This window comes from Fusarium tjaetaba (assembly GCF_013396195.1).
Source record: "Fusarium tjaetaba strain NRRL 66243 chromosome Unknown NRRL66243_c0000278, whole genome shotgun sequence".
Classification (NCBI taxonomy): Eukaryota; Fungi; Ascomycota; class Sordariomycetes; order Hypocreales; family Nectriaceae; genus Fusarium; species Fusarium tjaetaba.
The window spans coordinates 42,645-61,704 of NW_023501474.1; the positions used below are offsets into that span (position 1 = coordinate 42,645).

General features: G+C 49.0%; 6 protein-coding genes across 6 annotated transcripts; 5 read left to right on the forward strand and 1 right to left on the reverse strand.

Annotated features, from left to right (window-relative positions):
* Positions 1 to 1,452: 1,452 nt before the first annotated feature.
* Positions 1,453 to 2,448, forward strand: FTJAE_11286 (endoglucanase B; the record flags this gene model as incomplete). Its single annotated transcript, XM_037344213.1, has 1 exon — positions 1,453 to 2,448. The coding sequence occupies one exon, from the start codon at positions 1,453 to 1,455 to the stop codon at positions 2,446 to 2,448; it is 996 nt and encodes a 331-aa protein (XP_037201646.1).
* Positions 2,449 to 8,241: 5,793 nt separating this feature from the next.
* FTJAE_11287 (uncharacterized protein) lies at positions 8,242 to 8,930 on the forward strand (the record flags this gene model as incomplete). The annotated part of the gene is made up of 2 exons (XM_037344214.1): positions 8,242 to 8,516; positions 8,576 to 8,930. 2 exons carry the CDS (start codon positions 8,242 to 8,244, stop codon positions 8,928 to 8,930), a joined length of 630 nt encoding a protein of 209 aa, XP_037201647.1.
* Positions 8,931 to 11,323: 2,393 nt separating this feature from the next.
* Positions 11,324 to 12,109, forward strand: FTJAE_11288 (uncharacterized protein; the record flags this gene model as incomplete). Its single annotated transcript, XM_037344215.1, has 3 exons — positions 11,324 to 11,602; positions 11,657 to 11,766; positions 11,818 to 12,109. 3 exons carry the CDS (start codon positions 11,324 to 11,326, stop codon positions 12,107 to 12,109), a joined length of 681 nt encoding a protein of 226 aa, XP_037201648.1.
* A 1,672-nt stretch (positions 12,110 to 13,781) lies between these two features.
* FTJAE_11289 (RNA 3 terminal phosphate cyclase) lies at positions 13,782 to 15,050 on the forward strand (the record flags this gene model as incomplete). Its single annotated transcript, XM_037344216.1, has 2 exons — positions 13,782 to 13,914; positions 13,966 to 15,050. The coding sequence occupies 2 exons, from the start codon at positions 13,782 to 13,784 to the stop codon at positions 15,048 to 15,050; spliced, it is 1,218 nt and encodes a 405-aa protein (XP_037201649.1).
* Positions 15,051 to 15,419: 369 nt separating this feature from the next.
* Positions 15,420 to 16,575, reverse strand: FTJAE_11290 (aromatic ring-opening dioxygenase subunit; the record flags this gene model as incomplete). The annotated part of the gene is made up of 4 exons (XM_037344218.1): positions 15,420 to 15,874; positions 15,928 to 16,088; positions 16,138 to 16,310; positions 16,363 to 16,575. 4 exons carry the CDS (start codon positions 16,573 to 16,575, stop codon positions 15,420 to 15,422), a joined length of 1,002 nt encoding a protein of 333 aa, XP_037201650.1.
* Positions 16,576 to 17,439: 864 nt separating this feature from the next.
* On the forward strand, positions 17,440 to 18,754 carry FTJAE_11291 (Nup53p; the record flags this gene model as incomplete). Its single annotated transcript, XM_037344219.1, has 2 exons — positions 17,440 to 17,531; positions 17,584 to 18,754. 2 exons carry the CDS (start codon positions 17,440 to 17,442, stop codon positions 18,752 to 18,754), a joined length of 1,263 nt encoding a protein of 420 aa, XP_037201651.1.
* Between the last annotated feature and the right edge of the window lie 306 nt (positions 18,755 to 19,060).

The window sequence follows — 19,060 nt, forward strand, 5'->3', positions numbered from 1 at the left end:
ATTCAAGCTTAGTATTTGCCTTCAAGCTTCGAGTTCTATGCTTAAACCTAATGCTGAGTATAGTTAATTTGAAGTTTAATCAGACTGTCATTTGTGACTATTCACAGCCACGTATAGCCGTCGTAACCACAGACAATGATTTTCGCAACCCAATCGATGCGATATTCTTCAAATGTCTTGTTTGCTTGTCTGTTTCTTAACGGTTTATCGTTTTGAATTGATTGTACGTTGTTTGTCTCGATCTGACAGACAAGAAACACCAAACTTGTCGAAACACTCTCGTTTGCATTTCTCGTCCGATGCCATCCTCGCATCGTAAAAACGTACACGACTCGTTTCAAGAGAATGCAACTCCCCGAGGAAAACCTAGGTATGTACATATCATCTTTGCATAACCCCTTGAAACTAGACACCAGAATATCTCGGTCGCACATACAAAATTCTCCCCCAGTAGGAGATGGCAATTCTACGGTTTCAGGTGAAGAAGCGGATCTGCCAAGACAACAGGAGAGAAAGAGAATCGAAATTCCCATCGTTTACCGGCGCCTACTTCTCGAAAAGAATAGAGTCGCCGGCGCATGGGATATTTCAGACTTGAACGGTGGAAGTGGACGGGAACGGTGGCGTAGGCGTAGGCGTAGGCGGGATCGCTCCAATGGGGTGTGCTCTGATATTAAAGGTGCCAAGGGGCTAGGTTTCACGTTAGACACTCATCCAATCATGGGAGCGTCCTATAGAGCCTCAAACCGAACTTGGCAGGGGTTTAGCGTAACGCCTTGGGGGTTTTTTTTTTTGACAGCAAGGCCCGGGGTCTAGCGTAGTGTAAGCCAGCCCTGGCCCAGCTAGCCCAGGCCCAAGGGTTTCAATTTCCGCTACGCGTTTGCTGCAAGTGAGCTTATTTTTCCGTCTATCAATGTCTATATCGTTATGGGGTACGCACCAAAGGCGAGACGCCTGAACTGCAAGGGACCCTTCTCCTGAGGGTAGATTTGTTCCCTGATCTGATCTAGATTCAACTGTCACTCGCTGGACATGGTCCCAGCACACCATGTTTGAGGTTATGGCATGGCTTCTTGACGAGATGAAGTCAACTGAACTGAAGTGAGCTGATCCTTGTGGTGGGACTGACCGTAGTTTACACCTTGGCCAAAGAGGAATAGGAACAGGAATAGTTGGATCTAGGGCGGGCCTAATCTCAAGCTCAAGGCGTCGAGATTCGATATATAAGTCGACATCCTTCGTCGTCCTAATGCCTTCTTTTCTTTCTCTCCACACTCGTCGTAGCAAAATTAGTCTTTCTTCTTTCTATCTTCACTTTCTTTCAATTTGGCTGTGCCAAACCTTCATTCTTTCTAACAAACCACCGAAGCTCGAACTCTTTTACTTCCGCGACTTCTCGCTTCATCCAATCCTTTAACCAACACCAACTCAAACATATAACTATCTATCAAGATGCGTTTCTCCGCTTCCGCTGCTGCTCTGGCCATGGCCACCACCGTCTCGGCCCACGCTCAGGTCTACGGCCTCTGGGTCAACGGTGAGGACCAGGGTGATGGACGCAACGTCTACATCCGATCTCCCGCAAGCAACTCTCCCGTCAAGGACCTCACCAGCCCCGACCTCGTCTGCAACGTCAACGGTGGCAAGGCTGCTCCCAAGTTCGTCAAGGCCGCCTCCGGTGACGAGCTTACCTTCGAGTGGTACCACGATAACCGTGGAGATGATATCATTGATGGCAGCCACAAGGGTCCCATCATCACGTACATTGCTCCCTACACCGAGAGCGACGGCACTGGTGCTATCTGGACCAAGATTGCTGAGGACGGTTACGATGGCAAGGAGTGGGCTGTTGACAAGCTCATCGCGGCCAAGGGCAAGTCCACCTTCACTCTTCCCTCTGCCCTGAAGGCTGGCAAGTACATTGTTCGCCAGGAGATCATTGCTCACCACGAGTCCGATGTTGCTTACGCCTCCAACCCCGCCCGAGGTGCTCAGTTCTACCCCTCTTGCGCTCAGGTTGAGGTCACTGGCTCCGGCACTGCTGTCCCTGATGAGAAGTTCGACTTCAACAAGGGCTACACCTCCACCGACAAGGGCATTGTCTTCAACCTCTACGGTTCATACACCACCTACGACATCCCCGGCCCCGAGGTCTGGAAGGGAACCTCTTCCGGCTCTGGTTCTGACTCTGGCTCTACTCCCGAGACTCCTGCTGCCACCTCCGCCGCCGCCGAGGCTCCCGCCGCCACCTCCGCTGCTGCTACCCAGCCCGCTGGTGGCAACGCTGGTTCCGAGACCCAGGCTCCCGCCCCTACTCCTACCTTCGCCACCGTTGTCCGACCTTCCGAGGGTGCCTCCGCTCCCACTTCTTCTCCCGTCACTCCCCCCAAGACTGGCTGCTCTTCCAAGCGCCGCCGTACTCGCCGCGCTGCCCGCCGATCTCTGTAAAGAGCTCGAAAGAGTTCTGAATAGTGGAGAGTGAGCAACATGCGATACGTCCGTGACGTGTTCATGTACTTCTTTGCCAGCAAAAAAACGGATTTGTTCCTCCCTAGTGGAGGGCGATGAAACTGCATCTTTGCAGATGGCTTTCTGTTTGTAAATAGATTGTGCGCTGGCTTTTCAGTTGCATATCTTGTATAAATTTTATTACGACGACCGATCTTACTTTCCTCCCTGTTGCAATGTGATATGACACTTCCATGCTTCTTTAAGTGCTATGTAAATATGTCGAAGGTACTAGTTGAGGCTATATAACTTCTATGCTCCATACACTCACCTAGTGACATTGTAATAACCGAAGGCAGTGTATTCGCCAATTCCAATATATGTATTAAAACTAGAATGAGCCTCAAACTTGGTTTACAAAGCTATTCAGACGCTTCAAGTTGAACGATGGTATCTACAGAGTAAAGACAAGCCACTATGAAGAGTTGTACTTGTGTCCCGGCCGGGAAAAGTGGACCCATCCGGGCTTCCTCCGTCTTTACTTATTCGGTAGATTAATAGCTTGTTAGGCGGTAATACCGGTCGAACTTTTCTTGTATATTACCCTCTAATATTTTAGCTCGGAGAGAGCTGGGGTGATAGTATTAGGTTTGTTCTGCCCAAACTTGATCGTCATAAGCGAATAGCACTAGAATTTAGTCCTGAGGAAGAAGAGTCACTGAGTTTTCAATATGTCAGCACTGCTCATGCATCTCACATCACATCACATCACATCACATCAGTGACGTTCACCAGCAGAGCAACTATAAGCTTGCCAGGCATCAAGAGATTGATCCGTCGGTCCAATTAGCTTCCTCAGGATGGCCCAAAATGTAATATCCTTTCTGGTATGATCTATCACTAAGTTCTTCTCATATGAAACCTGGTCCCTGAAGATTTCACACCCTGTCGCGCTTGTGCAACCTATCAGGATCACGAATCGAGTTCACATATGACCGATAACATGCGAGTTATAGAAAGGCAGCAACATCAAACCTTCTTTCATTGGATGTAATGTGTGCAATGGAGTCGACTGGTCGATATGCGTACACAGACCGAGAAAAGTGAGGCTGACGAAGAGCTAGTCTCGCCTGGAAGTTCCGGGACGCTCGAATCATTTTTGCGGATACCCTCACTACTGTTCAAAAAGCCCTGACATATTCACTGTGTTTTGTGAGATAGATGGGTGGTTGGGTAAGGCTTCAATTGTATGATCCAGTCATTGGGACTTTGGGTCACAGCGAATTGGACGGTACATTTGTAGCGGCCCAATGCGTTCTTGAGCCCAACATATATGACATTGTTCCCGAGCCAGCCGGTAGCTTTTACTCCCCAGCTTGTATAGCTTGTACTTGCACGAGATCCTTCGCCAAGCACAAGCCAACTGATCGGCTCTTGGGTCGTTGCACGCCCAGCAACCATGTGTGACGACGAGCGAGTAGATCCCCAGGACCAGGTCACTATCGGCAATTAGACTACTATGAGTCTGCCACGTGGTGCGTCTACCAATGCCAGGTTTGTTCAATTACTCTTCCAATGCTTCATGCGTGGTCCTTGTAATGCCACAGGCGCGGCTCTGCGTCTATGCGACCAATCACCTTTAGGTCGGATCGACGACACCTCACATTTGTCAAGGTTGAAATGACCATGGAAGTGATTTCACTTGATTTTGACTGGTCCAACGATTGACAAAATGCTTTTCAGATAATGTAGTGGTTGAAAGTTGAGGTAGATGTGTTGTCGTAGATGTATTGTCAGCGACAATGGTGCTATGCGCCAGAGGTAGCAACTCTCGAGTTGAAGGGGCCGAGAATCCAGACCAAACCTGCCAGATGAGGCACGAAGTGAAACCATTGTGAAAATTGACACTTTTTGAACTCATGGTCTTGAGCTGGGCTCAACGCAACGGGACGGACTTTGTCACTCAGGGATTTGCGTTAGATGCCGGAACTTAATGTGAGCGGGTCAAATGCAGATATCCTTCAATCCATCCATCTCCGTGACTGAATTGCGCATAAGAAATCAGGCCAAGAAACTCGTTTCAATTTCAGAAATTCAGGGGAGGCATCAAGATCGCCCGAGATTCCGAATTATGAGAGTGCCCCTCGATAGCGACTTGAGTGATTTGGCACGAGATAACCTAATGATTGGTAGAAAGCTCGACAAAGTAGTTGCATAAGGGCCGGGTGTCTGTATATAAACCTAGAAAACCCATACTCTGGGGACCCTGCTAATCCAGAGACTGGCGCAAACATTGATCGAAAGATCTCCGAAGGCCGATTATTGCGATTACCTCCGAAGATTAGAATCCGCGCAAATGAGTAGAATCCTCTAGGTGAGCTGGGCCCTTTTTGCAGTTGCTTACTGTCTTGTCGTGGGGAGTGGACATGAAAAGGCAATGTGCGTCATGACGTGGTGAAAAAGGGGCGATGCTGAGGAAAGCTGTGCAGCTTCATCAAACTATAAGCTAGGCTTTATTCACGTCGATCTCAGGGCTGTTTGCCAGATACCAGAAGCAAAGCCAGGCAACCGCAGTAGACATGCAGCACTTTTGTTTCAGGCGTTTTCCTGCACAGCGACCAGCAAGACGCATATCTTTGGACCTTTGCAATGAAACCATTTCCTTCGAGGCCACTCCACGTTCGTGTAATATGGGTGGCCACGAATCCATTCGGTCTGCAATTTAGGAAGAGCCGTGAGTCCGCATGCCAGGAAACAAGTCATAGCAGCAGCGATGGCTGGGTGCTAAGGATTGGCTACCTTGCAACGTCTATAAGACCTGCCGATTATGCTGTTGGACAGGGCGGTTGAAAGCCAACAAGTGGGAAGTGTGACTAATATCCAGCATCATGGGGCAGTGCAATCATGATTCTCCCCTCTACCCCGAATAGTGTCACAAGAAAGTCCACAGCCCTGAGGCGTAGTGTCCGCAGAGCCAGGGGCGGTACTCACACGGCTGTGCCCAGCAAAGATCTTAAGGTACGACTAGCAGTTGACACAGTTCTGCTTTGGGCACGAATGTGGGTACCTAAGGTCTTGAAGGGATCAAGTTGCCATTGAGCCGCATGAGATGGTAGAGTATAGAAGGAGCTAGGAGGATTTCATGCCGATGAAGGGCGAAGTAGACAGCAATCAATACGAAAGTGTTTTCTCATAACTTATGGATCCATCAAAAACAACGCATCTTAGACGCAGTAGTCGGAAGAAAGTCTTAACAACTTCGTTTCACAGCGGCTGGCCACGCACTGTACCGTCCAAGGGGGGTTATGCCTCCACGCACAGTACTGAGACAATCGGCCATAGTCAAGCGAGAGCTTCTCTTGGCAAGACTTGCATCGAGATTATAGCCGCCTCTGCCGGGAATCGGACTAAAGAAGCCCAGGTGTGAGCTTGGTTGAGGGATGCTGATCGGCCCTGGGAAGGCTTCAGTTTGTCGGACGTATATAGCCCACCAGTCGTTCAAAAACCAGCGAAGGGTCTTCCCTACCAAAGGAAGAGGGAAAGAGGTCTACCATATCAAAGAGAACAGGACCAGAGTGACCTAGGCAACAAATCTCGGCCGGTGGCTTCAGAATGCAGCTTATTCAGGGAACAGGGGGAGGGACCACAACCAAAAAGGCCTTTTGCAGAACCTCTGGTAAGCTCACAGCCCGATTTGTTCGACAGAATTCTGACATGCTGCCATCAGTAAAGTGATCCTGATCTTTGCAGAGTCCCAAGGCGAAAACCGGGAGCCCAATATCCTGTTGACCACTGCTTCAATTGTGGACTTCACTGAATAGGCTGGCTTGCTCCCTTTCAATATTTTTCCTTTTCGAGGTACCTGAGGCACAGGATATCACGCCACGTCTTATCCCAGCAAACAATGTAATTGGACATGCAACCGCACGATGCAGACATTTGGGATGCAAGGCATCCAAACATGGCTAACACTGCTGCAAACTAGCGCATTGTGGTGTCCTCATCGAAAATAGTCAAAGGTGCATGCAGCAGCGATTGTGACATGCGAGTCTAGTTTGCAGTAGCTTTTTTTTTTTTTTTCAGGTGAAAGATAAGGGGCACCGTGGATGTTTGACACTGTTCAGCTGGTTAAGCAAACCAACATCGATGCCACTCCGAGTTACAAGGATGGATGAGGGTCAGCGGGGTAACCTTTGAACAACTTCAGGGTTTTATCTTCTACTCAGCCCAGTCATTAGCAGCATGAAGGAATACAATATGATTGCGTACCGGTACTTATCTTGCATGTTATATCCCTCCTTGTCATTGGTAAGGTGTCGCTGTGTTGATGAATCAACTCAAACGTACAGTGGATACTGAGGTACCCATTACGTTCAGCCTCATCGGGGTCACCAATCCCCGTGAACGTTACATTCACTAGCTCTGCTTTCCCCGGAATCTCCTAAGGTTTTCGGAGTTGCCGAGATCTTCTGCGATAAGTTCCTTCTGTGGCCGCATGAGATGCGAAAGTCATAGGCCCAGTAGTTGCAAGTGAAACAATTTACCCTCTTCCTTGTGTGTGGCTGGCTAAGAGGACAGTGAATCAGTAAGAGAGAACATGCTCTCTTGTACGAATCATATCCATTCCATATCATTCACACACAAATCCACAAAGGAATCTCCGCAAGCAGGAAAGAATCGATCACGCTGCAGCTACTTTTGACGTCGTTGGCGCAAGATTGATTGTTATCAACCATCGCCAATCTTCGAAGTCTTCCCTTCTGTGTAAAATTGTGGTTCGTTTCACTCTTTCCCATGCGCATTGCGTGACACTATACAGCAGAATCGAAAATTCGAATGCCCATCTGCGTTGAAGTTTGGGGTTCTGTCTAAGCCGAATGGTTCTCATCGAGCCCTTTCCGATTAGTCGCCTCCAAAACTATGCCAGATCACAACCTGGCCAGAGTCTTTCGACCCGTTTGTTGCGTGCCCTGGATCCAACCAAACACAACCAAGGGACGCGTATATACTAGTTGAACAACGGATGAATCTTGATAGGTTGTCTGCTTGGTCATCCTTTCTCTCAGGAGCAGCCGCTGCCGCTGACATACTGCCTTTGTGCGTACCATGCGGACCTTCTCATCGTAGGTAATCAACGCTGATGATTTCGAGCATGTCGTCATCCCAAGAGTCCATCTAACAAATGCCTTTTGCCTCTGAAAGTAACATTCCGCCTAGGTATATGCCTCGTGACAGAAGGCCCAGTCCACAACAGCGAACCAGATGCCGAGGCGAGCAAATTGACTCCCATTCCCGGGTTGGCCCTGTTTCTTTCATGCCACGACAATCTCTTGTAGTGCCCCAGGCTGATGTAAATCGACCATGTTCTGTAATACCCCTTTCATTCTCCCAGCACATGTCGTCGTGGCTGACCTTCGCAAACTGGCAGAAGTTACTAGACGAATTCGCTGGCAAACCGTACGACTTCCAGCCTTCATCCAAGCAGCAATGTCTGAAGGATATCGGGGGCTTAACAAGCAGTGATGCTGTGCAAAAGAAACCAGGTTCATGAGGTGTTTCATCTCTGTAATCCGATCAACCCTGCCCAAGCTTGCTACAAGCCCTTTACCGCGTAACAGAGAGATGGTGCATTAATACCCCTTTCATGCCCGCCATGCGATGCTTGCCAGTTTAAAAGTCTCATCACAAGAGTCTGTCACCCACCAGATACGCCCATTCCCCTCTTACTCTTAACTGCTCCCATTTCTTCTCGATAAGTTGGCTCTTCCCCGGGAGGATCCTTATCAAATAACCATGACCTCTTCGGGAGATCGCTACGCCAGAGATGCGAGTGGGTTCTCGTCTCCGGGCGCGAAGATAACCCAGAGCCATACAAGGCAAGCACCACAAGCACAGCACCAGACTACTGCACCCCAGGATGTCAGGCTGCACCAACATCTGCCCCAAAATCAACACTCTGGAACAGCCAACTATCCTCACCAGGACCGACCGTATCCACAAACAGCCTCAAGTCAAGGCACACTGGGCTATACCTATGCTCCATCAAATCAGCCCGCCTACCAGGGAAGGTATGTGAAGATGATATCAATGGAAAGACAACGACCACCAGCTAATCCATTCCGAATAGTCGTATTACCCAGGGATCCAACGATACTCCTGGCCATCAATACCAAGTAAATTTGCCAGGGGTCCAGCACTCGATGGATGACCCTCAAAAAAGAACAACCAACTTCGTGAACGGTCAGCGAGTTCGAATGGTAACGTCTCCTGACGAAGCAGAACAAAACGGTATCAGGCGTGGTACCAACACTATCTCGCAATTTGACAACCAGTTCACAAGGACTGTCGGTACCAGCACTTCGGCCAGTGAGGCTCAGAGGGATGAGCGATATCCTCAATACACTCATCAAAGTAGTCCTGGCTATCCCAGAACTCTCGACTATCGCGACCAAAATAGCAGCTCTTCGCAAGCACATCAGTGAAAGAGAGGTCAGAATTAACAGAGTGCAAAGTCTGGCGTTAAGCACGGGGTCTAATGGCACTTGGGCTTGTTATCCTGTTGGTTCGTGCCTCACCCTGACATGCCCTTCGTCTCATAAGCATTACTATTTCTGTCGTTTCTCGAAGAAACACTCGTTGCTATATGATTTTGGTGTTTTTGGCTGGTTGGTGCACCTTGTGCATGAATAGCTTTCAGTATCAGATTGTTTTTCGATTTCAGCAGGGTCCAATCTATTGTGTAGAGGTCTTAGTATTCTCAAGACTATTCTTTATCAATCAAAGCAATTGATCTGGATTACCAAGGCCATCGCGGGACTAATCAGTCGGATGTTGGCCTCGTAGTCTCCAAAAGGGTGGATCGCCGTGGAATTTTGGTGTAAGCCACAACCGTGTATCCCCCGCGGAGGGTCGTGTCTTTCATCCACCATCCCACTTCCCCAATAGATGTTGGCTGCATGAGAAAACAATAGCGCGATGCACCCAGCATGCAAGTTCGCAGCTTCACACCCATTGTCTGTCCACTTGATAGAGAGTGATTTCCCCATTGCATATCACGCTCTTTGCCAGTGGACAGGCTAGTGAATCAGCCAAGTCAACTGCGAATCATTCGAAGGCATTTCGCTGTGCATGTCTCAATACGTATGTGATGAAGAAGAGACGTGCATTGATCGTGATGACCGTTGATTAAATGAGTAACTTGTGGGAGGTGGCACTCGTCACTGGCTCTGATCTGAAGCCTGGCCATCTTGGCCAACTTAATCTTGTGCATCCGCTCATCGTATAGTATGTTTGTTGGATGTGACCCCTGTAGATTGGAGATCCTTGGCGGAGTCAAGCAGCTCACTGTCGTCTTTGATAGCACAAAGCCCTTTTGCGTAGACCTTCAAGCCCCCAACTGTATCGACGTAAGTAGTTTTATCGCATTAATACTTTGAAAGCCTGCAAAGCTCTTTAAGTCAATGGGAACTTGCGACAAAAGATACCGTCTGCTGAGACCTCCACTGGTACCAAAATATGTGCTCTGACAGGGTACCAGCCACCAACATCCACAGCTGGAAATCAGGCTGAGGGACGTTTGGTGACAATCAACCCCCAATACATAAAATATGGAGGGTCTGTCTCACACACTAGAGAATGTCGGTGCTGGGGACGAGGTCTCCCAGCTGAAATTGTATTCATGGGGGCCGACGCGTGCAGATCAGGAGAGTGGCTTAAAGGGAGGAGATGTTAAGTAGTCCCATATGTCCACTGCCGTGCTTTCTCTTCGAAATTCTTGATTCTGGCCACAGAATGTGAGTCTTTGTAGCTCCGCACTTGTCAGTCTTTCTTGTCGAGTGGTGACAGATTCAGGTCGTTACCATGACACTGGCGAATCTCATGTCCACGTCGGTAGGTGTGGCTTCAGCCTTCTGTGCTGTTTCACATCCGTTTCGTTTCAGTTTGTTTCGTTCAATCTTTGTTTCGTTTATTCATCAAGGAAGGCCTGGAATGCTCTTATGAATGAGAACATGTGTGTGCGCCTCGCCCATAAGCATCTTCCACTTATGGGACCTCGTTTGGAAACTCTCCAATCGGTTGATGGTCCCCCCAGGCTGCCTTGCCTGGGCTCCTATGCCATTGCACCAAGGACTCGAGGTGCCATCTGGTTGGATGCCGCCTGAAGACTCGGTGACTTCGACACACGACAAATCCATCACTCCCAGTCGACCAACGAACATGCTCCCTTTTCTTTTTCTTCGTGTCGATTGCTTCTTCTGTTGATCCACTACTTTTGGATATCCTCCAACAAAATTCGAAGACTACCGGGATGATCGGTGCTGTCTCTGCTTTGTGCCAGCACATGTACAGTAGCCTGTACCCCTGTCGTGAGCTTACTAGCTAGCTGGACAAAGTGACTCTTGCCGTCACTTCTTCCGAACCTCATCCATCGATATCGGCGCCATCATCAACTTCGAAGACTGAGCGTATTGTTAACCGTTATTCGTAACGTCTCGCCTCGTCGGCCTGTCACTTCTTCACTTCCATCCAACAGCTGGGCGTGTCTGCAGAGGCACGCAAAAGCATTGTGGTCTTGTGTGGAGCCCCGCGTATCATCACATCGGGAATCAACCCTTCAGTCTCTCTTGTCAACAGCTACATTGTTCTGTTCATAGACACAGAGTGACTGGCGAATTATTCCAACTCTTTTCTAGCAGCCGAAAGAATTTCGTCTTTAGCTTCCTCCTCGATACTCCTCGAACGCCATCCCCTGGAGGTTTCGTCTTGCGTGGCATCTTTCAACCTCTGGTACAGCCACCAGCACCAGAGGTAAGGAGGACATCGGTAGCTCGGGGACTTCACTTTCATTATTCAGGGTGCTTCTATACGTCCCCTCATGGATCCTCGTTCTGAGCTTCGCGGGCCCGTGGCTCCGATGTGCATTAACTGTCCACAAGCACGTGAGAGAGTGAATGGTCGATGGGTATGTGTCAACTGTGGCCTTGCCTACAAGTACGACGAAGTAAATCTCGAAATAGTGACCCATGATAGTCGCACTGCCTATGGTAATGGGGTAGTCTCCCGACCTCTTTTGGGAGCACGAGAGCAAGGTCATCAATTTCCCTCGCCATGTTTCTTTGAGACGGCAGACAAACATGAGAGCCACAAAGACCGGGTGAGTTATGGGTTACTACATCTTCCTTCAACAGAGAGTATACTAACAGTACAGACTCTCCCAGGTGTTGCCGAACAGGACCGCCCGTCGAGTCATGATCAGACCAGGGATGGCTCTGTGCCCACACTCTCTGAAGTGCATGCCCTCCAAGGAAGCTGTGACAGGTTTGTCTATGTGCTTCCACCCAAATAGTGACAGGTCTAATGGCGAAATAGTGTTGACCACAGATGGCGGGTTGTCGATAATGGCCCAAACCAGGAGAGAGCTGAACCGAACGAATCCTATGAACCAATGGACCTCGATAGCAATGATGAGGAACCTAATGACGAGGCGTTTCACTCTTGGATCGATGAAACAACTGGCCCAGGAATGAACGGGAGACAAAGAGACATCGGCCACGTCTTGGATCGAGTCGCCTTTCTTGGTCTGGACCGAGACACTTCTTCGATGGCACTCCAAGACGACATGATGCTCGAAATTTCTGATGACACAGATATGGAGGAGTAAAACATGTCCTTCTGGCCTCCAGCCTTTGGGGAAATCAACTATAGGTGGGGGATGGGAGTGAACATGGCGTTAGGTACTTCTGGGGGGGCACACCAGGTGCTCGTTCTCTCTCTTCTGTCGTGCCTGCCAAGGCAAGTAGCAAGCAGTCTTTCCAGTTTCTATACGTAAATGTCGATCGAAGGGCAGGCACCCCCCACTGCTGGCAGTTGATTTACGATTTGAAGAATCAGGAAAGAACCATTTTGGGCGGCGCAGACGGGCGTGGTGCTTCGGGTCATGATAGATGAAAGATGAAAAGGAGTGCAAGGAAGAGACTGAACGTCTTCAATGCTTATGATGGATGATAATGACTAGGATAGGGCAAGGAGTGGATGCGTTTTTTGCTTTCGCTGGGATTGTCTTGGCTTGGGATGGCTTTCTCCTAGACTGTTTGAGCATGGTGGTTTCTTTGTTTCTTTGTGTCGCTTGTGGTGGTGGTCTGGTAGTCTATTTGAAACGCGAAGAGCTGCAATGATATGTCACTTTCTCTCAGCCCTTGTTCAATTATTTTTGAGACTCTGGTCTCGATATCGAAAGCTCGCCATGCCTACGCAACCAATTCGTAAACGATTCAGGCTGTGTAAACTTATTGTCTGCGACCGTTCTCCATCCCTTTCATCGGGCATAATGATCATCATCCAATTGATGATGACAATTGGTCAACGTCGCCATAAGCTGCCACACCAGCTGCACTTGGTCAAAAAAACGAAGCGTGGCAAAGAACGTACCATCTCCAATAGTTGAGAAACGAACAGAGATCATCCCTGTGGCTGAGCCAGGACCGTGGGGTATACTTTATGTTGTGTGAGTGGCATCTTGAAGTCTCCTGTGCTCAAACACTGGAGTAGCACAAGCTGAAACGACGTGACAAAAAGTCCATGAGAAGGAAAGGGCGCGGAAAGAAGCCTGGAAAATGAAAAAACTGGATGAATAGGGGAAATCATAAATGAGATCAAATAGCGCACTTAGTGAAGCCACTCATGAAAGTCCGGGACAATCGCCTGAACTTTCGGCCCGGTTGCCCCATACTGCCGGGTTAGCTGCCTCCGACACTCTGGATTCTCTCGGATGCTCGCTTATGTTTGCTTGTTGCAAACAGATACCCTGGGAATCACCAAGCTGGGCGCCCGGCTCTTCATATATATAACTGTCTCAGAATCCTTTTACTGGACACGAGGAAACGCTGCAACTCGTGTCAGACCGCCTCGGAGAGGCCGTGGATTCAGCTCGCTCTAATCATGACTGCAGACCGCCTGTTGTCAGTCATTCTTTCAGCTGTGCATTCTCGAGGTTGGCCTTTAAGGGCCCGCTTGTGTTACTGAGAATCTATAACCTTTTCTGTCTCTCAACCGTCAGCTAGAACCTCGTTGCCTGCCCATCAATCCACGAAGATATTAGCTTCTTCGGCAATGAGTCACATTAGTGAGTCGCAGCTGCATGGCGAAGGACTTTCTACACCATATATAGACAATTGCCCGATGCTCTTTCACTGTTGTTCACGCTGTTTTCATGGTGGTACATCATTGAGATTTGGAATCTTTGGTCTGGTTTGACCTTCCGCAACGAGACTCCGACCTATCAAGTTTGACTTGCCACAAAAGGCCACCCACCAGGTATCAACAGAGGCGACAAAATGAAGCCTGTGGAACTAGACGGAAGAACAGGAGAGGGTGGTGGACAGGTTGTAAGAGTCGCAATAGCAATAGCTGCCTTGACGGGACAGGCTGTTACCATCACGAATGTCAGAGGAAATCGAGAACGTGGAGGTGAGTGATGCCTAAACACGTACTGCAACGCCACCAGCTGATATCCCCCAGGTCTCAAGAGCCAACACGTCACGAGCATTCAGTTCCTCGCTGAGATAACAGATGCAGATGTGGAGGGCCTAAGTGTAGGTTCCAAGACCATGACATTCGCTCCACGACGAGGGCCAACAGAACTATATCAACGCAATATCAAGATATCTGCAGAGTCAGGTTCTGCGAGTAGTCTCCTCATTTTGCAAGCTGTCCTCCCGTTTCTGATCTTTGCCGGCAATGATTCCGAGGAACCAATCGAACTTTCAATATCTGGTGGATCCAATGTGTCATTTTCACTCAGTTTTGAATATCTGGACCAAGTTCTCCTACCAACACTGGAGGAGCGATTTGGAATTCGTGTTGAAAGAGCGTTAGAAAGACGTGGATGGAGCCTCGGTCCGCAGTCGAGAGGCCAGATACGTCTTCAGTTTCATCCATTGAAGATTGGTCAAACTCTGCGATACAAAACGCCAGAGCAACGAAATTACCCTGAGTCCTTTGAAATCAAGTCTATTCATATCAGCATAGCGGTACCTGGCAGCGCTCACGAGAGACTCCAGGCATCACTGACAAGCAGCCTGGGGGACCTCTTTTCTGGGGCAGACATCCATTTCAGGCATGTTGAAGATACGAACCTAGATTCACGGTGGTACATACTGCTTGTGGCCCATTCCACATCTGGGATCAGATGGGGACATGACTGGCTCGGATCAATACCGAAAAAGACAAAGAACAGGGACATGTTCGCCGATCAGGTGTCAAGAAAGCTGTGTCGGGGGTTGTACGATGAGGTAGCTGTCGGTGGCCAAGTGGACGTTCATCTTCAAGATCAAATGGTCGTTTTCCAAGCACTCTGTGAGGGAAAGTCTTCGTTCCCTCGAGGAGATACCCCGGATGAATCTTCACCTGACACACTAATCGATGCCATGGGAAACCTGGATATTGGTACTGGCAGAGTGAGGAAGGAAAAGACGCATGAGCCCTTCGGTTACGGCTCTCTTCATACGCAAACAGCCCGGTGGGTTGCGAGTGAGATGTTGCCGAGCGTCGAGTTTTACAACAAAGGCAACCTAGTGAAAGGGGCAGGTATATCAATGAAATAGACTTTGTTGAGAGCTTGGTATCTCATACTTATGACTCAATGGTAGTTCGTTATATGAGTATGAACGTGGTTAGCTAAGGTCAAAACACCAATGAAAGCATGCATTTTGTTGAGCGGTGTGGGTTGGGATGTGACGTGGCTGCCTGAGGATGGCCTCACGCAGGAGCAAAAGTTTTAACTGGATGAGAATTACGCTGCGTAACAGGATTATTCTCTTTAGGTATAAGTTGGCCATCTCTTGTCAACCTCAACTTTGTCGGGTTGTGGCTGATGCCACCATAATGTGTCCATTCCTCAGTGTTGTCATAGCAGGCCTCGATAATCATGGCCGTTGCACTTTGACTACGCACTATCCCCAAAATAATGCTCATCAGGATGAAGGAACATCACCGAACCGAAACTGTGACCATCCGAAGCTGCCTTCATGTAAAGTCCAAATCTGTTTCCCCCAGTCCTCACTGGCGGCGCCTGCAGCGATGAAAACTGGCATAAGGTGATCCATGAAAGGGTGTGCTTGTTTCGCATCTCCCCGCTTACATATCGCCGCCATCTTTTCCTCTCGGACAGCTGGGTCGGCCTCCACAGCCTCCTTCAGAGCGTTATCGAAGCTCACAACATATGGGAGTGGCTCTGTGTTACCCTCGAACATGTGGTGCATATCACGTAAGTTGTGTACTGACATCCCAGCTCCGATGATAACTATTCCCTCGTCCCGAAGTGCAGATACAGCACGTCCGAGAGCGTAATGAGCATGGGGGTCTTCGTTTTTGAAGAGCGAGACTTGAACAAGTGGTACGTTGAGTGGATTTGTTTCTGGATTGAAGGCTACAACCTGTTAGAACTTCACATATGGATATTCGTTGTTTAGAAAAACGCACCAACATGAAAGCCAGAAAATACACCATGATCAAGGCCTCGCTTTATTCCATAGGATTGGATACCAGCCTCTGAAAGCATGACCATAATCTTGCTCGCAAGCTCTGGGCTGCCCTTGTTCGGATATTGAGCTTTATAAAAGTGATCGGGGAACCCGTAGAAACTGAGATTGTTAACATAAACTTTGTGAAGCATGGAGTTGTGTGACGTACTCATAAATGAGAGGAGTATCTACAGCATTGTTAACATGAATGGCGCGCTCCTCTCCCATCCAATGTGCTGAGAAGACCACTACGGCCTTCGGCTTCACTTTCTGCGTTATTTCCTTTCCAATTTGTTGAAGGACAGGATACACGGGGTGCTTTGTGTTATATTGCACATCAGGCTTGAAGTATGTCAGTTACTATCCGCTTAAGCTTTAACATAAGTAGACTCACACCACCATGACTGAAGAAGTATACAGGCGCCTTTGATGCTGCATTCGTCTTTATTAGAGATGTCACGTCCTTTTGTGAGTTATACCAATCAAAGGCTGCCCTCTGCAGAGTCGAGGAGAAGGCTTTGAGTGGTGAAGCACCAAACAAGGCAATCATGGCTACGGCAATAGAGATCAAGCCGATCAAGGATCGGAAAGATAGGAGTTGGGTCATATTGGATAATGATGAGTTTCGGTAGCAACTCTTGAGTTACTGGTCAACCCACAGTTGCTTAGAATAGAAGTCTTCCTTTTACATGTACTGTAAGTGTATATCCGAATATCCATCTCGGGAGAGGCCGGCCCTGGCAGATCCATCAGTGGATCTAGCCCAGCTGAAGTGGGATGAATTTGATGCTGAATCAGCTCATCACGGGAATTTTGTTTACGTAGCCGACTGTGGAGGGATCTGAGACATGGTTGTACTTTTATGCTATGATACTCGAGCTAGAAATTAATTTATGAACGTACCTACTCCGTAGTCATTAAAAGCTGGAGCTAGTATAACAGACTGTGTGAACTTATGCAAACGAATAGAAAGCTCTAATCACAGACACAACCAAAGTTCAGGAGCCAATCACAGCTGGCTTCTAAGCACACGAACTTAGAACGACGCAGGACAAAGCGTACCTATTCAATTGCATGAAAATAAAGGGCATAGAACAAAGAATAAGCCTACTACATTTTGAAAGCCTGGAAAACCTGACGTTCAGAGTTGACTGTTACAGCTGGCAAGCTCAAGTTCACGGAGCCGGATAAACTAGCTCCACAACTGCACCAACGCAGCTACGTTTAGTGGTCGGTTGCCTGCGCAACTGCCAGATTAGCCCGCCAAAAATTGGAAGTCAGGGCAGCTTCAGAAACTGCTACTGGGCATGTGAACAGGCGGCTCGTCCAACCATCGGCAACCTCAACTCCTTTCGTGCAGACAAACATCGCCATCTAGGGTTTCGTACCTCCTACGGTATCCGTACGGCCCATCTATTCGACACCCACTCCTCGCCGTTTGTCAGCTCTCTCTCCCACCAAAGCCTTCATCATGGCTCCTCTCATTCTACACAATGTCCCTGACGACGAGTGTTACGTTGGCGATGATGGTGTGAAGCGACCATATGCCATGTATTTCAACCAGTACGTCTTCCTCCGTACCCATTTGAATCAACGCTAACGTAACGCGAAAAAGACAAGATGCTCCCCAAGGAAGCGCACGACCACGTCGCAGCGCTGCCGAGTCTGGTTCATTCGGTAAATCCACACGACGCTCACGATCGCGTACTGGAACACCCGCACGCAGTCGCGAAAATCCTACACTAGCTGCTGCAGACAAGCTTTTTGGCGACTGGGTATCGAACCAGGCTGCAACAGCGCCATCTCAAACTGTTCAGCGTAAGAGCAGTGGTTTGATGCAAGAAGATGTTCCCGTCAAGCGATCTGTTACTTCTACACCCGTCGAGCTCATCCTTCGCGGCTACCGATCATCAACACAGCAGTACGCTGCTATCTCCCACTATGAATCCCTTGCCGGCACGATCTTGGAGGATTACCCTCGCGAACCTCCTGCCAGCCAACGCCGATACAAATCTGAGTTGCGCGACCCTGCCTTTACACGACGTCGCAACCTTACAGCAGATGAGCGAGCTATGGTGAACCGCGCAGATGGCGGAGAGCACTGGGTGAAGGTCACTTTCGAAAGCAGAGAAGCCGCCGAAGCTGCAACTTTTGCCAGCCCTCAAAGGATACTGGGTCATCTGGTTTATGCTGAGCCATACCGAGGTGTTCCTCCCGCCAAAGACGAGGCTTGTCCCGATATCGAGGTCGTCCCAGACCATTCACGCTCACAGAGTATGCCTGCTGCTGTTCCTACTGCCAATGGTCGCAAAAGCTTCAGTGGACCTACATCGTTTAACAGCCGGCTCCTCGATCTCTCTCCTCCTCATTCGCAGACATCTAGCTTTACCATGGATACCGGAACTATCAGCAACTCTCACGCTTCCACTGCTACGATCACCGAGCCTTTCCCTCTTCCTCAAGCTACCACATCGAGCATTGAACCCATGGAGGTTCGCGATGGCGACAGCGTTTTCTGCCGCCGCATCCCTACTGCCCGTCGCGCTACCATTCTTCCCGCCGAGCAAGCTCTCCTACCTCAACAGACTATGATGCAACGGGTTGTCAATGCTATTCCCTTTGTCAAATGGTTCGGTGGTAGCATGATCGGTAACGAGGTACCACGAACCGAGACCGGCGAGTTTGACTGGAGCAAAGCCAGTCTCTACTGGAAGCTTATCTGGTGGCTCGACGCTACTTTTGGACTATTCAGCGGCGATGTACTCAACGCCGACAAGGACGACTAGAGGACGTTCGGTCGGCGTTGGAAGCCAAAGGTGTTCAAAGCAGCGTCCAAACGAAAGGGGTCGACGTCTAAAAGACGACGATCATCGGGCGGCCGTGATAGAATGTACGAGAGACGAAGAATTTGATCATTGACCACGGCGTAATAACGATCATGGCGTCAGGCGTGTTATGGAATTGGGACGGTGTCTGAGTTGGTGGACATACTTAATAGATGGAAGGTGGAAAATCCGTATAATGTCATGTACACTATCAATCAAGAGCAAATTACTCTTGCAAAATCTATTGCTGCCTCTCCGTGAAGAGAG